General features: G+C 55.9%; 2 protein-coding genes and 1 long non-coding RNA gene across 4 annotated transcripts in view; 2 read left to right on the top strand and 1 right to left on the bottom strand.

Moving 5' to 3' along the window:
* The first annotated feature begins 3,109 nt into the window (after positions 1–3,109).
* On the top strand, positions 3,110–4,886 carry EGR2 (early growth response 2). Its single transcript, XM_032191738.1, has 2 exons — positions 3,110–3,315; positions 3,628–4,886. Exons 1-2 carry the CDS (start codon positions 3,138–3,140, stop codon positions 4,884–4,886), a joined length of 1,437 nt encoding a protein of 478 aa, XP_032047629.1. The 5' UTR covers positions 3,110–3,137.
* Positions 4,887–6,793: 1,907 nt separating this feature from the next.
* Positions 6,794–9,787, bottom strand: ADO (2-aminoethanethiol dioxygenase). Its single transcript, XM_032191603.1, has one exon. The coding sequence runs from the start codon at positions 9,762–9,764 to the stop codon at positions 9,015–9,017; it is 750 nt and encodes a 249-aa protein (XP_032047494.1). The 5' UTR covers positions 9,765–9,787; the 3' UTR covers positions 6,794–9,014.
* Positions 9,788–11,836: 2,049 nt separating this feature from the next.
* LOC116491204 overlaps positions 11,837–15,579 on the top strand; it is a 58,623-nt gene continuing 54,880 nt past the window's right edge. For both annotated transcript variants that reach the window (XR_004253474.1, XR_004253473.1), the window contains exons 1-2: positions 11,837–11,985; positions 12,240–12,350. This is a non-coding gene — a long non-coding RNA (uncharacterized LOC116491204). The remainder of the gene's footprint in view (positions 11,986–12,239; positions 12,351–15,579) is intronic.

Genomic DNA, 15,579 nt, shown 5'->3' with positions numbered 1-15,579 from the left:
GAACTCTGCACTCAGGCAGCGCCATAGCCGGTCAGACATGTCACACCGGTAAGGGGAGGAGGCAGGACCACTCCGTGTAAGAGTAAATCTTCTGTTCTTGGGAGAATCCCAACGTGCAAGGTACCCAGTACAAAGCTAGCATGCATTTCTGTGTTCATTTCCGATTCACTTCGGAATCATCTGAAATCAATCAGTGAAAATACCCTGAATGGGTTCAGGGTGGGTTGCAAATTGGGTAGTTTTGCCTTTGGAAGCTGCAGAGTCCAGGGAGAAGCCAGATACTTGCACGCATACGGGGCCACTGAAGCACAGCTCCTCTCGTGGTGTGAGTGGGGCTTTGGCAATTTACACCAACAATCTGTCCGTCATATGAGACCACGTGGTTTATAGGAACCACAGGAATCAGTAGGATTTTTTGCGTGTAAGGCTCATTGACGTCAGTACGAGTTGGACGGTCTAACCCTGGATGCTAGTTTAATCAGCCAAATGAGGATCAAAGGCACAAAACACATGCGGAGCTCTACAGCACGAATATCTGAAAAGGGACGAGAACCATTCAAGTTTCATCTGTCAACGTCTTCCTGAAGACCAAGCATTAACTATGTTTCCATCTTGCCCTGCACCAGATCCTGCTGCCCTTCAGACAAAGCTCCCATTGAGCGTGACTTGATTGTCTGCGTAGAGGCTGGAAATCAGGCACAATTTACCCCATCCTTAAGAAAGCTTTTAAAATGAACCAACGAAGTCAAACAGCAGCAGTATTCCTTCTGTGAAGTTAGCCAGGAGGTCTGTTGAAGTGTATTTGTGTCAGTCTTTGATGGAATCCTTTGCCACAGCGGAAGAATGTTAAATTTGCCGAGTTGGTTCAAAGGTGGAGTTGAGATATGGGGATGTGAAACTCTGCTTCTTCTCTCTCTCATGTGCTTTATGATTTAGTGCCATCAGTGGGCGCGTGGCATTTTAAAATAATATAGGAAGATGCTGTCAAATATCGCTTAAACCCATATCTAACATTTGCACAACGTTTTTTAGTGAGGAGGACACTCTTCTTAGAGTTACCCATTTCTCAAATTCCTGTAAAGTAACTCGCCCCACTGCACAACAGATTCCAATATTTTGTTCTTTCATAGTAGTGATGAGACCAATTATAGCTCCGCTGTAATGGGAAGGTACAATACAATTGCTCCTACTTCTCAGTCAAATTTCCCAGAACCTGTCTCTCTCTCTCTGTCTCTCTGTCACAATTTAACTTTTAAATTGAGATTATTTTTTTTTTTAAAACCAAAATATCTAGGATCCTACTGAAATTGAACACAAGCTTTCTTTCAACTAAGTCTCACATGCCAAACTGTATTGGCTGTACATTAAGTGCTAGAAAGAACTGGTAAAAAAAAAATAAATCTTACTATATGTTAAAAAACACTAAGTGTATATATTCCCTAATTACTGTGCGCACTTCCCAGATCACCCATAAGGGAAAATATCTAGATTTGTGCCTACTGTTCCTTAGAAAGCATGACAAATGCCCCTGATGCTTTTACTTTTTTAGGTATGCTCCTGTCTAGCCTGGGTTCTGCGCTGACTGGAGGAGCAGTGAAACAAAAACTGAGCAAGTGAGAGAGCCTTTCTCAGCTGGTGTAAGGTGTTGCACGGGTGGAGAGGAGCCTGCGAGACGCGACCCGACAGCATTTGGGACCCAACACAGAAGTAAGTCCATGTGGCACGTGCCTTAATGTCCTAAAACCTGTAAATGTTGGTGTCTAGAGTTAAAACTGAAAGGTGAGGATTTTGTAGCCCTCCTGTGTATGCTGGTTTGTTGCTTTGGAGCAGAAGTGTGCTTTTGGAGCATCTCTCAGGTGTCGCCGTGTCTTGCTGCTGCTTGGGTTGTCGATTTTTTTTTTTGGCCACCTGTACGCCACTGGGTAGGGGTCTTACGCGCTACAGATCGTGTGAGAGTTGCTTTCCTGAAAGCAGGAATAAACAGTCATGAGATGAAATATTCCAAAGTAATGAGATTGGTGACAAAAACATAACATGGGCTCCAGCTTTCAAGCATAATTACGTGTGACACCCCCATCAGCAGGAAGATGTAGGGGCTGCAAGCTCCGAGCTTGGGAACAGTGCAGGGAAGATTGGCTTCTCCTGGGAAGGGAGGCACAGGGGAGGTTATTTTTAGCGCTCGGGAAGAAAAAAAAAAAAGCTCGAATTTAAGCACTCCTCGCTTCGATCCCCTTATTCTGGGAGAGAGCAGCGGGGAAAAAAAAAAAAAAAAAAAAAAAGAGTGCGAAGAACGGCAAAAGGGGGCTGTGGAGGCGGCGGGATGGGGCGGCGGGGGCCCGGCGGCAGGCGGCAGAGCTCCCCCCGGCTGGGCTCCGTTGTCGCGGCGGTGCTCGTAGCGCAGGCACCTCCAGCCGTGCCCGAGGCAGCCGCCGCTCGCTCTCGGCGTGTGCCCGCCTCTGCCTGAGCCACGAGCGCGCCGCGGCCGCGGCTGCCGAGAAAGTGAGCGGGGTCCGGCGGGGCGGCCCCGGGCCCTCCCTCCGCGGCTCGCCGAGCCCCGGGCGCACCGGAACGAGGCCTTTTTAGGGCAGGCGGGGCGGGGCCGGATCCAAGCCTTTTTAGGCCAAGGGCCCCGCCACCGGAATCCCCCCCCTGGGCGGCGGCGGGCGGCGGGGCGCTGGCGGCGGCCCCCGGGGGGCCGAGCGGGGCCGAGCGGGGCCGGGGCCGGGGCCGCCCCCGCGGGGCGCGCGCGGGGCGCGGCGGGGCCGGGGCGGGCGCGGGGTGGCGGGGCCGCACGCGGGCGCCCACGTGACCGCCGGGCCCCGTTCCCCAGTCCTTATATGGGCAGTGACGTCCCGGGCATTGAGGGGGCCCCCATAAATAGTTACCGCCAGACTTGTCCTCCAGCGCGAGCGGCGGCGGGAGCGCGGCTCTCCCGGGGCACCGCCGCGCCGCGACGGGGCGGCCGCCCGCCCGCCCGCACATGCCCGCTCCGCGCCGGCTCCGCGCCGTTCCCCCGCGCCGGTAGCGGGAGGCAGGGGAGAGCCCCGGCCCCCCGGCGCCCCCCGGCGCCCCCCGTCCCCGCCCCGAGCGCCCGCCGCCGGCCGGGAGCGCCGCTCCCCGCGCCGCCCGCCGCCCCCATGATGACCGCCAAGGCGGCGGACAAGATCCCGGTGACCCTCGGCGGGTTCGTGCACCAGCTCCCCGAGGGCATTTACCCCGCGGATGACATCTCCGCCGCGCTGCCAACTTCGGTCGCGATCTTCCCCAATGCCGACCTGGCGGGGCCGTTCGACCAGATGAGCGGGGTGGCTGCAGGTAAGCGGGGCCCGCGCAGGTGCGGGCCGGGCCGGGCCGCCCGAGGGGGGCGGCGGGGCCGCGGGAGCCCGGGGCGGCGGCGGCAGGCGGGGGTCGGGCCGGGCCGGGCCGGCGGCCGCGGCCCCCCGGGGGGCTCGCCCGGCGCCGCCTCCGCGCCCCTCGGCTCGGGGGCGAAGCGGGGGCCGGCGGGGCGCAGCCCCCGCAGCCGGAGCGCGACCTGTGCGCGCCGCGGCCCCGCAGCCCTGAGCCCGGCCGGCCGGCGGCCGGGGCGGGCGGCGGGGCGCGGGGCTGACCGGCGCCTTGCCCCCCCAGACGGCATGATCAACGTGGACATGGGCGACAAGAGGGCCCTGGACCTGCCCTACGGCGGCGGCTTCGCGCCCGGCGCCCCGGCCTCCCGCAACCAGACCTTCACCTACATGGGCAAATTCTCCATCGACCCGCAGTACCCCGGCGCCGGCTGCTACCCCGAGGGCATCATCAACATCGTGAGCGCGGGCATCCTGCAGGGGGTCAGCGCGCCCTCCTCCGCCGCCTCCTCCGCCTCCTCCGCCGCCTCCTCCGCCTCCTCCTCGGCCACCGCCGCCTCCGCCGCCTCCGCCTCCCCCAACCCGCTGGCCGGGGCCCTGGGCTGCACCATGGCGCAGGGCCAGCCGGCCGACCTGGAGCACCTCTACTCGCCGCCGCCGCCGCCCTACTCGGGCTGCGGCGACCTGTACCCGCAGGACCCCTCCTCGGCCTTCCTGCCCGCCGCCGGCGGCGGGGCGCTGCCGTTCCCCCCGCCGCCCTCCTACCCCTCCCCGAAGGCGGCGGCGGCCGACGGCGGGCTCTTCACCATGATCCCCGAGTACGGCGGCTTCTTCCCGCCGCCCCAGTGCCAGCGGGAGCTGCACGCCGGCCCCGACCGCAAGCCCTTCCCCTGCCCGCTCGACTCGCTCCGCGTCCCGCCGCCCCTCACGCCGCTCTCCACCATCCGCAACTTCACCATGGGGGCGCCCCCGGCGGGCGCCGCCCCCGGCAGCGCCCCCGGCGGCGCCCCTGGCCCCGGCGGCGGCGGCCCCGGCCCCGGCCCCGGCGGGGGAGCGGAGGGCGCCCGGCTGCCCGGCGGCGCCTACAGCCCGCACCACCTGCCGCTGCGGCCCATCCTGCGGCCCCGCAAGTACCCCAACCGGCCCAGCAAGACGCCGGTGCACGAGCGGCCCTACCCCTGCCCCGCCGAGGGCTGCGACCGCCGCTTCTCCCGCTCCGACGAGCTCACCCGCCACATCCGCATCCACACGGGCCACAAGCCCTTCCAGTGCCGCATCTGCATGCGCAACTTCAGCCGCAGCGACCACCTCACCACCCACATCCGCACGCACACCGGCGAGAAGCCCTTCGCCTGCGACTTCTGCGGCAGGAAGTTCGCCCGCTCCGACGAGAGGAAGCGGCACACCAAGATCCACCTGCGCCAGAAGGAGCGCAAGGGAGCGGGAGCCTCCGCCGCCGGGGCCGGGGCCGGGTGCGCGCAGCCCGGCGGCGGGAGCGGGGCCGCCCTGGCCCCCTGCGCGGCTCGGACGCGGACGCCCTGAGGGCGCGGGGCGCGCAGGAGCCAGCGCGGAGCCGCCGCCGCCCAGCGCGGCGGGGCGCGGGGCCCGGCGGGGCGCGGGGGGCTCCCCGGGGGCTCCCCGGGCCGGGCCGAGCCGAGCCGGGCCGGGCCGGGCCGGGCCGGGGGGTGTACATAGGGGCTGCGGCGGGAGGATGGATGCATGCAGTGCCGTCGTGGTGAGGTGTCCTTGGTGCCTTGTGTGGTGTAGAGCCCGGTCCCCCGGCTGCATGCGGCGGGGTGCCTTACCGAGCCGCTCCGACGACAGCGGCGACGCCGAGACCGGAAAGTTTTCCCTCCCTGGTTTTAGTATGGCTGTACATTTCTGCCTATTAATATTGGGATTTTTTTTTTTTTTTTTTTTTTTTTAGAGACTATATTTTTGTACGCACTGGTTTGTTTTTGTTTTTGTTTTCTTCTCGGTGACTTAAAAGTGTTCCGTTTGTAGTAGGACTCCGCACGGGATGTAAATACTCGCGCTGGAGCCGCCGCCCGGCGTCCGGGCTGCGGAGCGCGGCAGCTAACACGAGTGATGCACAACCACTAACGGGAGCTCGCGGGAGAGGGGGGCTCTCCCCGGCCGCTCTGTAAATAAACTTTTCGACAGGAGGGTCGGTGCTTACAACGTTTCTAAGAGAAGACAAATAAATCTCTTAATTATGCTAACTTGACACCTTTCTTTCCGGAGCTCCCCGGCGCCCGGGGCTCGCCGGACCCCCGCGACCCGGGGCTGCGGGGCTGGCTGCGGGGCTGCGAGGCCGTGGGGCCGCGATGCTGGGGGGTTGCGGGGCCGTGGGGCCGCGATGCTGCGGGGTTGCGATGCTGCGGGGCCGTCGGGGCGCCGCCGTGCGCTCCGCCTCCTCTCGGAAAAGCGGAGGCTCCGGCCCCGGCGCGCAAACAGGCGCTGCCGGCCGCGGGGATTTCCCTGCGAGACGCGAGCCGGGCTAATATTAACCGGGGAGCGGGGTGGGTTTTTTTGACTCACTCTGTTTTGTTCCGCGGCTGCCACCAGCCCGGGGCGGGCTCCCCGAGGGAGCGGCGGCTCCCGGCGGCGCGGGGCTGCGCGGCGGGGCCGGGGGCGGCGGCGCTCGCCCCCGCGGGGCCGGGCTTTTCCTCGGGCAGCGGCCCGGCCGCGTTTCGTTCGCGTTTTCGGCTTGCCCTTTTTTTTTTTTTTTTTTTCCCCCTGTTTGCTCGTTAACCTTTCTGTAAGTTCTCGTTGAAGGTGCGGGCCCCCCCGGGGCTCGGCACCGACGTCCCGGCCGCCCCCAGCTCCGTCCCGGCGGCGCCCCCCTGCTCTGCCCGAAGCCCCCGGAGCCGGCGCCGGCTCCTGGAGCGTGGCAAAGGCCGAAGCGAAGGGGGCCGGGCACGGCGCGGCCCGGAGGAGCCGAGGAGCGGGGCCAGCTCTCTGCGGGAGACGCGGCCTCCTCGGTGGGCACCGGCACCGGCCCCGGCCCCGGCGGGCCGTGGTGGCGGGGGTCGGCCGGGGCTGCCGGGCTGCCCCGCGCACCGTGCGAGGCTCCGACCGCCCGACGGCAGCCGTGCTGCGAGGCTGAGCCCCGGTCGGCAGCGAAACGCCCAGCTCGGACACGAGATGAGAGAGGAATCGGCCAGCAACCGGCTGCAGCAAGCGAACCGTGCGTCGTGGGATGGCACCGCCGGCCCCGACCCCGTGCCTTTGCTCTCCAGAACAAGGAGCTTCGCAACACCGCATGTGCCTGGATTTGTCTGCGGGGCGACGGGGGGAGATCTGGGCTGAGCACCCAGATTTAGGCGTTGCCTTCCGAAGAAAGGCCAAACGCAGCACCTGGGCTGTTCTGCAGAAGAAAGTTGCGCTCTTTACCACAATTTGGTTCAAGACTGTCATACTTGTAAAGGAAAGTAATGACTGGTCAGTGGTGAGATATCCTGTATTTATTCTGTAATTCAGCAATAACAGTGATTTTGCTGTTGTGAAAACACAATAATCAGATTGCAGAGAGAAGGAACAGTGTTACAGACTCAAACCTTCTGCCTACAGATATCCAGAACATATGAAGGAAGTTTCAATCACTGAGTAAGCAAGAAGTTACACAAAGAGGCTTTTCTTTAATGCATCTCAGGTTTTCTTTGCTATTTTCCCTGGCACTATGACTTTAATACTTTGATGCTAACACCTTTATTAAAAAAAAAAATAATTAAAATTTTGAAATTTTGCCACGACTGTTAACAGCACTCTGCAATGTAAGGGACCATGCTGTCCTCTATGGAAAGATGCATTAAAGTCCTATCCCATTAAACATCTCGGCTAGATTTTACACATGGAAAAAGACTTAAAAAAAAATAATAGAGACCTAAGGGGGAGGATAGAACAGACAACATCCAAAATCAAAATACTCTGTCGCAGTTTGTTTTTCCAGTACAGCTGTTTGCATGCAGCACGCTGTCTTCTTTGTGGGCTTCTGAAAAGGGGATGATGCTCTTCAGTAGCATTGGAGCGAGTGAGGAACACAGGCTGTGCCCTAGCGAGGCACTGCATTATAGTTAATGACTACGTTCGATAGAGAATTGTTGCACATTAACTAATGCTACGCTGCAGGGGAATTCCAGGAAAAGCAGGTAAGCCAGCTGCAGAAATATCAGACACTTTAAAGTGCTGTAAGAATAAATGGAAATTGCCTGAAATAACTTCCACCAATTTCTCCTTGCAAAAGAATTAATACGTGCATACATAACGCTGACTGTATTTTATGTTAATTCTTCATCAGTCCCCCTTCCCCCCCAAAAAAAGTTAAAGAAAAAAAACAAACAATGCCATCACTTAAATCACTTAAACATTCACACATACAAGCAACTGCACAGGAAAAACAAGTCTGCTTTTATAAATACACAAAGAAAAATGAAAGCCAGTTGTGGAACAGTTTCTGGAGCAGGTTGGTACATCACTTAGGAAGTTGGTTAAGTGGTGGTTTTTTATTCAAATTCCCACATTGTGACCGCGAGGGTGAAGGCTGCCCCGGCTGGGCTTTGTGGTACGAAGCGTGCTTTAGGGATAAACAGGCACAAGACCATTCCCTGCAGTATAAACAGAGTATGTCACCTATAGAAAAAGCTTCTCCCGTTAGAAAGAGCGCATCCCCTGTCAAGGACAAACTGGATCTCAAGGCTGCTTACACCATAGCAAGGCAGAATTCGCTGCGTGTCTTCTACGCTATGTTTATTTAAAAGCCTTATGAAAAAGTTATCTTTATAAATAGTATAAAGACGGAAACCGCAAGGCTTCCAAAGCCCAAAGTGTTCACTTGTCCATATAAAAACACAGACCACGGATTAGAGAGAAGGTATCAGGTCAAATCTTATCTCAACCTAGGGTACGCATACTGCTGGATATGTAGGTTAGCTGCAAAAAAGTAACGTCTGTAGTGTTCCACGAAGCACGTGTTCCATGAGGCAACAGCGGATAGTCTGGTTTTTGCTAAGGATGCCCATGGTTTCCGCTACCCTCGGCCACTGCCGTATGAGAACTTCCAAGCAGGGTTAATTAGCAGCTGACCAGTCTCCTCCTGGCTGAAGGACACACGCACAGAAACGCTCTGATTTCAGTTGTGACAGACGGATCTTACACACAGCACTTCAACGAACTGCTAACAAGTAATTCTGAACCTGACGTTGTCCCTTAGGAGGGGGAGCTCACTTAACCACAACCCCAGGAACCAGCGGTGTTTAGGGAGCACTTCCTGCCTCAAGAGTTGTTCTGGTTTGTGTTTTCTTGGTTTGTTTTTTTTTTGCTAGTTCAGTCCAGCTCTTACTGAAACTCATCCTGGAGTCCCCAGCAGCGCGCAGCCCCAGTGCGTGCGGGCAGCGGGGCGGCTCCGAGCAGGGCTCTTATTGCATCCGCTCCCCGCCGGAGCCCCGCAGTTTGTGCGGGACGGGCCGGGCCGGGCCACTGCTGGCCGGGCACTCCGCGGGGCGGGCGGGTGACCGCGCAGCTCTCCCACCGCTTCACGGCTCCCGCGGGGCGCCACCGCTCGCAGCGCTCCTAACGGTCCCAACGCTCCTAACGGTCCCAGCAACGGTCCCAACAGCGGTCCCAACCGTCCCAGCGGCCCCGGGGGCCCCGAGGGCCGGCGCGGCCGCCTCAGGGGCAGACGCGGGGCCCGGGGTAGGGCTCGCCCCCGCACCAGAAGTCGGCGGCCGGCGGGGTCTCGAGCAGCCAGACCTCCCGCGGCAGCTCGCAGCCGGGCGGCGGCCCCTCCAGCAGGCGGTAGTAGTGGCAGTCCCGGCCGTGCTCGGGGTCGTAGGGCGGCGCCAGGATGTCGAGGAAGGCGGCGGGGCCCTCCACCGCGTCGATCTGGTGCAGGTTGTCGCTGTGCGGCGACAGCAGGCAGGGCGGCGAGGCGGGCGTGTAGTGCTGCCGGGAGCGCAGCAGGGCGCGCAGGCACGGCCCCGGGCTGCCGGCGGCGGCGGCGGGCGGCGGCGAGGGGGCGGCGGCGGCGGTGGGAGCGGGAGCGGGAGCGGGCACGGCGTCCATGCAGGCGATGCGCAGCGTGCCGTACAGCACCTTGAGCATGCCGTTCATCCCCGGGTGGTCGTGCAGCGGGATGCAGGCGCCGCTGCGCAGCAGGAAGACGCCCATGCTGAAGCTCTCGGTCTCGCAGATGTGCATGTAGCTGACGGGCGGCACCGCGCCGCCCCGCGGGCACCCCGCGCCCGGCACCGGCGCCGGCCCCCGCGGGGCCAAGTGCAAGTCCTCGGCGCGCACCTCGTCCAGCAGCTGCTGCAGCCGGTGCAGGTTGTCCCCGAAGGCCGGCCCCGCCGGGCTGCGGAACGTGATGCGCGCCTGCCGCGCCACCCGCTGGATCAGCGAGGCCATGTTGTCCCGGGGCATGGCGCCGCGGGGCCCCGGCCCCAGCCCCGGCCCTAGCCCCGGCCCCGCCGCTTCCTCCCGCGGCCGCCCCGCCGCGCAGGCGCGCCCCCGCCGCCGCCGCCGTGCACCACGGGGCTGGTAGTCCCGCCCGCACCCCCCCGCTGCCGCCCCGCTGCCCCCGCGCCGCCCCGCCGCGCCCCGCGCCCCCGCCGCGCCTCAGCGAGCCGCGGGGACCCGCCCGGGGCCGGCTGCGGGGAGGGCGGCGCCGCGGGGCCCGGCCCGGAGGGTGGCGGCGCGGGGAGCGGGACTACGGCTCCCGGAGGCCCCCGGCTGCGGTGAGCGGCCGCCGCTGGGGGCTGCGGGGCGAGGGGCGGCGGGGCCGGGCCGGGCGGGGCCGGGCAGGGCCGGGCGGGGCGGGGCAGGGCCGGGGGGACCGCCCGCGGCCGCCATCTTAGGGGGCGCCCTGAGGGGAGCGGGTCCAGGGGGGCCGGGGGGTGCCACACGCTGGGCCTCAGGGCCACGCGGTTGTTGAAGTCAGAAATTAACCCGTTAATTGTGGGATTAATTGAACAAAATTGGGCTCTCATCACAAGAACAGACAGGGTTATGCCACCTCGGGTCCAGTTATTTCTGCAGGTGTTCAGCGCCTCAGTGCTCTCGTAGTGTGGGCCCAGCTGGTTATGACTGGAAATGAGCTGCGTGATGCTTCCGTATTGCATAGGGCTCCAGTGGCTGCGGCCCACCAAGTTCAGTAATTTCATGTAAAGATGCGGTGATCCGGTGTGTTTTCTTGGTTAAAGGCAAACTAAAGTCTTAAGATGTGTGTTAAACTTAAGAAAGATGCGAGTGGAATGTTCTTGCATATAATGCAGGCTTCTCATGGCCTAGCAAAAGATGAAATAATGATACTTTAAACATAGATCGGTGATTTGAAACCCTCTTCCCTAACTTATTTTGTGCCTTCTATAAATGTTTGGTGCACAGATTGCAAATTTAGGTCATGGCATAATTGCTTCCTCTTCACAGAGGAGGATGCTCATTCGAGTTGCTAGTTTTGGGTTCCACCCCAGTCTATAAGCATGGTGATATTTGGCTGTTCCATGTTCAGGCAAAGGTATTTTTAAATACCTTCAACACCCCAATGCCAGCGTTGGAAGCACAGGGTGAAGATCAGGAGAGTTATTTCCATACCTGGCAGGATATTTGGGATAAGGGGGCAGGCATCTGTATCTTGAAGTGAGAGGCAGAGTTGGGCTTCTGTGGCATGTGACTATGGGAGTGAGGTGCCGAGGGTGGTGACAGCCTCTCCACGGCTGCATTCATGGGCAAGTGGAATTACGACCGAAACCAGGAGATTTGGAAGCCTCCATGTGTAGTAGTCTGCTCTTCTAATTGCAGGGTCAATCAATTTCAGTGTGGAGGTACGGATTGGAATTTTTGGCAGTTATTAGGGTAACAATAAATTATCTCAGATTGCTAGAATGCTTACTTTTGAACACACTGGTTCTTTTCCTGTGCAGCACAAAAATAAACCGTTTTGTGGAAACAGAAACACTGGGTTTTGGTAGGATGTTGGGTGCTATTGTAACATGCCGTTGTAAGATCGGGATGGAAAAAGAGCACCCTGAGTTCTGATCTCGGCCTGACCTTGACTTGCTGGGTTTTACTAGGTGAATTACGTGACCCTTTAGTACTTACTGCTCTGTAAACCATGAATCCCACATGCTGTGTACGAGGTTGTTTATTAAAATTTAAAAAGATCTTAAGAACATCTTTATGTGAACATTCCTAGTGCCGTTTTACGTTTGTGATGAGCTTTATGTTTTGCATAACTGATCACCTTACAGTCCCCAATGTTTTTAACTACTGTATTGGTTTCCTTTTCTAACAGATACAGACAAAAATATGTCCTTGGCACTTAATGTTCCAGTTAAATGTTATATCACACCCACATTTTTAAGTGCAGTAATATATATAAGAAAATATATAAGAAAAAAAAAAACCACAACACGCACTTAAAAGCAAGCTGTCCAACCAACTAACAATTAAATTGACTTTTTTAACTTTTTTTTTCTTTCTTTTGGATAGGTTTATGCTTAACCAACATCTACCATCTTGAAAGTATGGGAAGGAAAAAACAACAGTGTAGTCGGCTTGTTTGGGCTTTGCAACTGCTTTGTGTTGGTGATGCAATGACCAAAGTTCAGCCCAGTGATTTTGAGATAAAAGCAGTATGAGTGAGGTCAGAGTCAGGCTACAGTTTTGGTCTCTTGCTGTGTATGTTGTTTTTCCCCCCCACACAGAGTGTGTTGAGAACTGTTAACAGCTATTTTCTTCCCATCCCCTCTCAACTACTAAGTTGCTCTCCTTTTTTCTACCTGAGCTCCCCTGTGGAAATGACAATTTTTTAGCTTCTTGCTGCTCTGTTACTTTTATGCATTACAGTTTTCCCCAAAGTCTGTGAAATACCCCAAGCTCATTTTCACTTTCTTCTAGGGGTTGCTTCCCAGATCCTCTTAATTTGTTTTGAGAAGTTAGAGTTGCCTGTAATCATGGGGTAAACCAACAGCCTTGAATGGACAACAGTGACGACCACCTAATTAGAAGGTGAGTTGTTAACTGGAATTTAACCTTGTGTCATGATGCTGGAATATTTCACAAGGTGTAGAACCTGGACAGGCAGTGCAGAACCCATCTTCTGGCAGCATGTTGCCCGCCACTGCAGAGGTGTGTTTACATAGAACAGAAAATAGGACTGTGTCAAAGAACATCCTTTTCGCGCTGTTGATGCCACCGATTCTGCAAAGGTATGTGTTTCTTTACTTTTATAGCTACCACCAATCACAGAGAGAGATACAAATGCTAGCCAAACGTGATTCAGATGAGAACAAGGCTAAAAAGAAAGAAGACAAACATGTCTGTAATATTTGCTGTCTCTTCAGTAATGGCTTACGTAAAAGAAAGTTGGTTATCAATTATTCATCAGAGAATTTTTATGTATCAGTAGAAATACAGAGGAGTGCTAGATATAACTGTACTGAAATCAAAAGGGGAATTAGGTTCATATATATACCAAACTTCAAGCAGATCTATGTAACATTAAGACTCCCACCCACCTTTACCATTTCTTTACTGACACATATCCTGTATTCCATTAACCACGTAATTCACCCCTTGCTGCAACTCTTCATTTGTTGCAGCCTCCCAGTTAAATGCACTACTTCTATATAAAGCACATCATTAATGAGTTTTATTGACAGTTTGCTACTGAACAGCCTAGAGCAGGAGTTGGAGTGACTCAGAGTAGGAAAGGCTGTGCAGCATACAACTCCCCGTGCATGAATTTGCAGAGATAATGAACCTCATCCTGCTCTTCTGAGCTTAGCTCCACTGATTTCGTGGTTTCCACTGGTGCAGATCAGATCTGTGCTGGTGTCTCTTCTGACTGTGCCCAGGTTAGACTGTGGTGATGCGTACTGTGCGTTAGTCATGGCCTTATTCCTTCTGAACTCTCTGACTGTCTGGGACCAATGCTGCGTATGAGGAAGGAGACATTTACCAGTGTAGGTAGAAACTGCTTTCCCTTCAGGTGCTCTCTTGTTGGCATTTAGTTTGCATGAAGCTTTAGTTTGTGTGAGCTGCCTGTGTGGTGGCAACGACCTGCTGCAGCTGTGGAGCTGCGGGATACTTTTGCCAGTTGTATGCAGCCGTGACAACAAAGAGAGAGAGGGGGGAAAATCCACCAGTGGCTGTGGAAAGGGTTATCATATGACATTTCTAAGTTTCATGCATCTTGAATGTTCTTGAAAATAATCTAATTGTATAACTTGGGATAAATATGACTTCTAAGTCTAAAACTTAAAAATATAGCCAAAGAATATCGCTGAAGTGTCCGCAATACTGGGTGCTCAGGAATGGGCAGGAATGTAAAAATACTTTTTTTGATAGTTACTTAGATTAAAGAAACCCACAGCTCAATTTGCAGGTGTAATTCTGAGTCCAGAAGGAGCTGTATCATCGCTCTTATTACTGGCACAACTTTCAAAACAAGATATTGACAGAAGATGCATAGATACTAGGTTATGGAGAATGTAATTAGAAACAAATGGGAATCACTTAAGATTTTATATTATATTGGTTAAACTAAAAATGTAGAGAACACCATAATTTGGACTACCACTTTTAGTCTTTTAACTGACAGAAATGGGCAGAAGCTAAAAATGAGGTGTGTTTGCTCCTGATTTCGTTCTTGCTTATTTTTATATCTGGTTGTATTAAAATAATTTTGTAATTATTTTACATAAACACATTCAAAAGCAGCAAAATGCATGGGTTAAGTATCGTTTTATTGATGTAAGTTAATTTCAGTGCTGTTTCAACTTGTTGGGAAAGTTGAAATCTGTTTTCCCGAGATATTTGATACAGAATGAAAGTCGTTCTTGGCTGTAGTCCTGACACTTCGTTAGCACGAGGGGCTTATCCTATCTGGAAGATCCTGATCTTGAGTTTGGGCCGTGAAGTGTGGTTGAATTGCTCGCAGCGAAGGGGAGCACCAGCATGCGCCCTGTTGTGGCAGGTCCACGTAGTGAGTGTGGGGTCCTGCGTCACAGCTGAGTGCTGCTCCAGGCACGCCGGGGAGGGAGGAACCGCGCGGTGCTCGCTGCCACCGGCCCTGTACAGTTCCACAGCTCGGAGCAGGGCGTCTCCACCGTTTCTGAAACCACATCCCACAGATCCGTTGAATTCTTTCACCATCACCGGCTGCCAGACCCACAAGGCCCCCCCGGCTGTTGTTACATCAGTGCCAAACTCCACTTCGTTTTTCCTCTCTGTGACTTTTTCAGAGAATCCCGAGGGCCCTGTTTGGTTGCTCAGTCAGGGAGCGGAGGGTGGGAGAAAGCTTGCAAGGTCACCTCTGTTTGGAAGCAGCTCCCTTGGCCTTCAGCCCTCCCCTCGGCAGCTGACTTCCAAATGGCAAGAGAAGGTTTTGTTCGTATGACCCAGGGGAAGGGCCCACTCCGCGGACAGAGATGCTGCCGAGTCTCGTCATCTGGCAGTAAGGAGGAAAGCTGCTCTGCAGGGAAAGCCTGGTGTTCCTCAGCCCGTGTCTGTTCCTCCCAGTATCACTGACCGCAGTGCCGTGTTTGCTTTCGCCTGCTTTGAGATAAAGTGCGTTATTTAAGCACTTTTGTATTAGTGCAGGGTGTGATTCTGTGCTGTTGGAGACTGAGTTTGAAGTAGATAATTTACCAGCTCCGGGGTCCCAGAGGGTACTGGGTGTGGGTCTGCCACTGCCTGTGATACCTGAGGTAGTGATCGCGGGCCAACTTTCAGGCATGGTTACTAGCAAGGACTAAAGTTATCCTATTTTTGTGGCTTACAGGGTTACTGCTGTGCAGCTGAGTCATTGTAACCTGTTTGGTGCTCAACCGTAGCCTTCCCTCCCTGCCAAAAATGCTTTAGCACAGACTATCTTTGAGCTGAGCCCTTCTATTTCACAATCCCAGGGTGAGGACTGGGTACGGTCATCACACAGGTGATAAGCAGTAACGCATGAAGCCACAGGAACTCGATCGCCCTTGCTTGTACAACTGGTCTGTAACACATTACTCGGAGTCTGTTCTCAGCGTGAGAGGGAAATTTGTTGTTTCTGTTGTGATTTCAGGAGCAAATCTATCCCACTGAAGATCTCTACAGGGTTAAGCAATTGTGCTGAATTTAAGAAGGAAAGAATAAGTCACATTTGGGGAATAGCCAAGGAATCTTTTTCTATTTTAAATAAAAAATAGGTATATTTTTTTTCATGAAAAACCTTAGTGTTCAGTAGAAAAAGAGA

This window comes from Aythya fuligula, chromosome 7 (genome assembly GCF_009819795.1).
Source record: "Aythya fuligula isolate bAytFul2 chromosome 7, bAytFul2.pri, whole genome shotgun sequence".
NCBI classification, from domain to species: Eukaryota; Metazoa; Chordata; class Aves; order Anseriformes; family Anatidae; genus Aythya; species Aythya fuligula.
This window is presented reverse-complemented; position numbering and strand designations above follow the sequence as displayed.

Bases quoted from the DNA above. Each gene is read 5' to 3' on its own strand.
- EGR2 (XM_032191738.1), top strand. From the start codon at position 3,138: ATGATGACCGCCAAGGCGGCGGACAAGATCCCGGTGACCCTCGGCGGG. The intron at 3,316-3,627 runs GTAAGCGGGGCC...TTGCCCCCCCAG, and splicing joins GATGAGCGGGGTGGCTGCAG to ACGGCATGATCAACGTGGAC.
- ADO (XM_032191603.1), bottom strand. From the start codon at position 9,764: ATGCCCCGGGACAACATGGCCTCGCTGATCCAGCGGGTGGCGCGGCAG.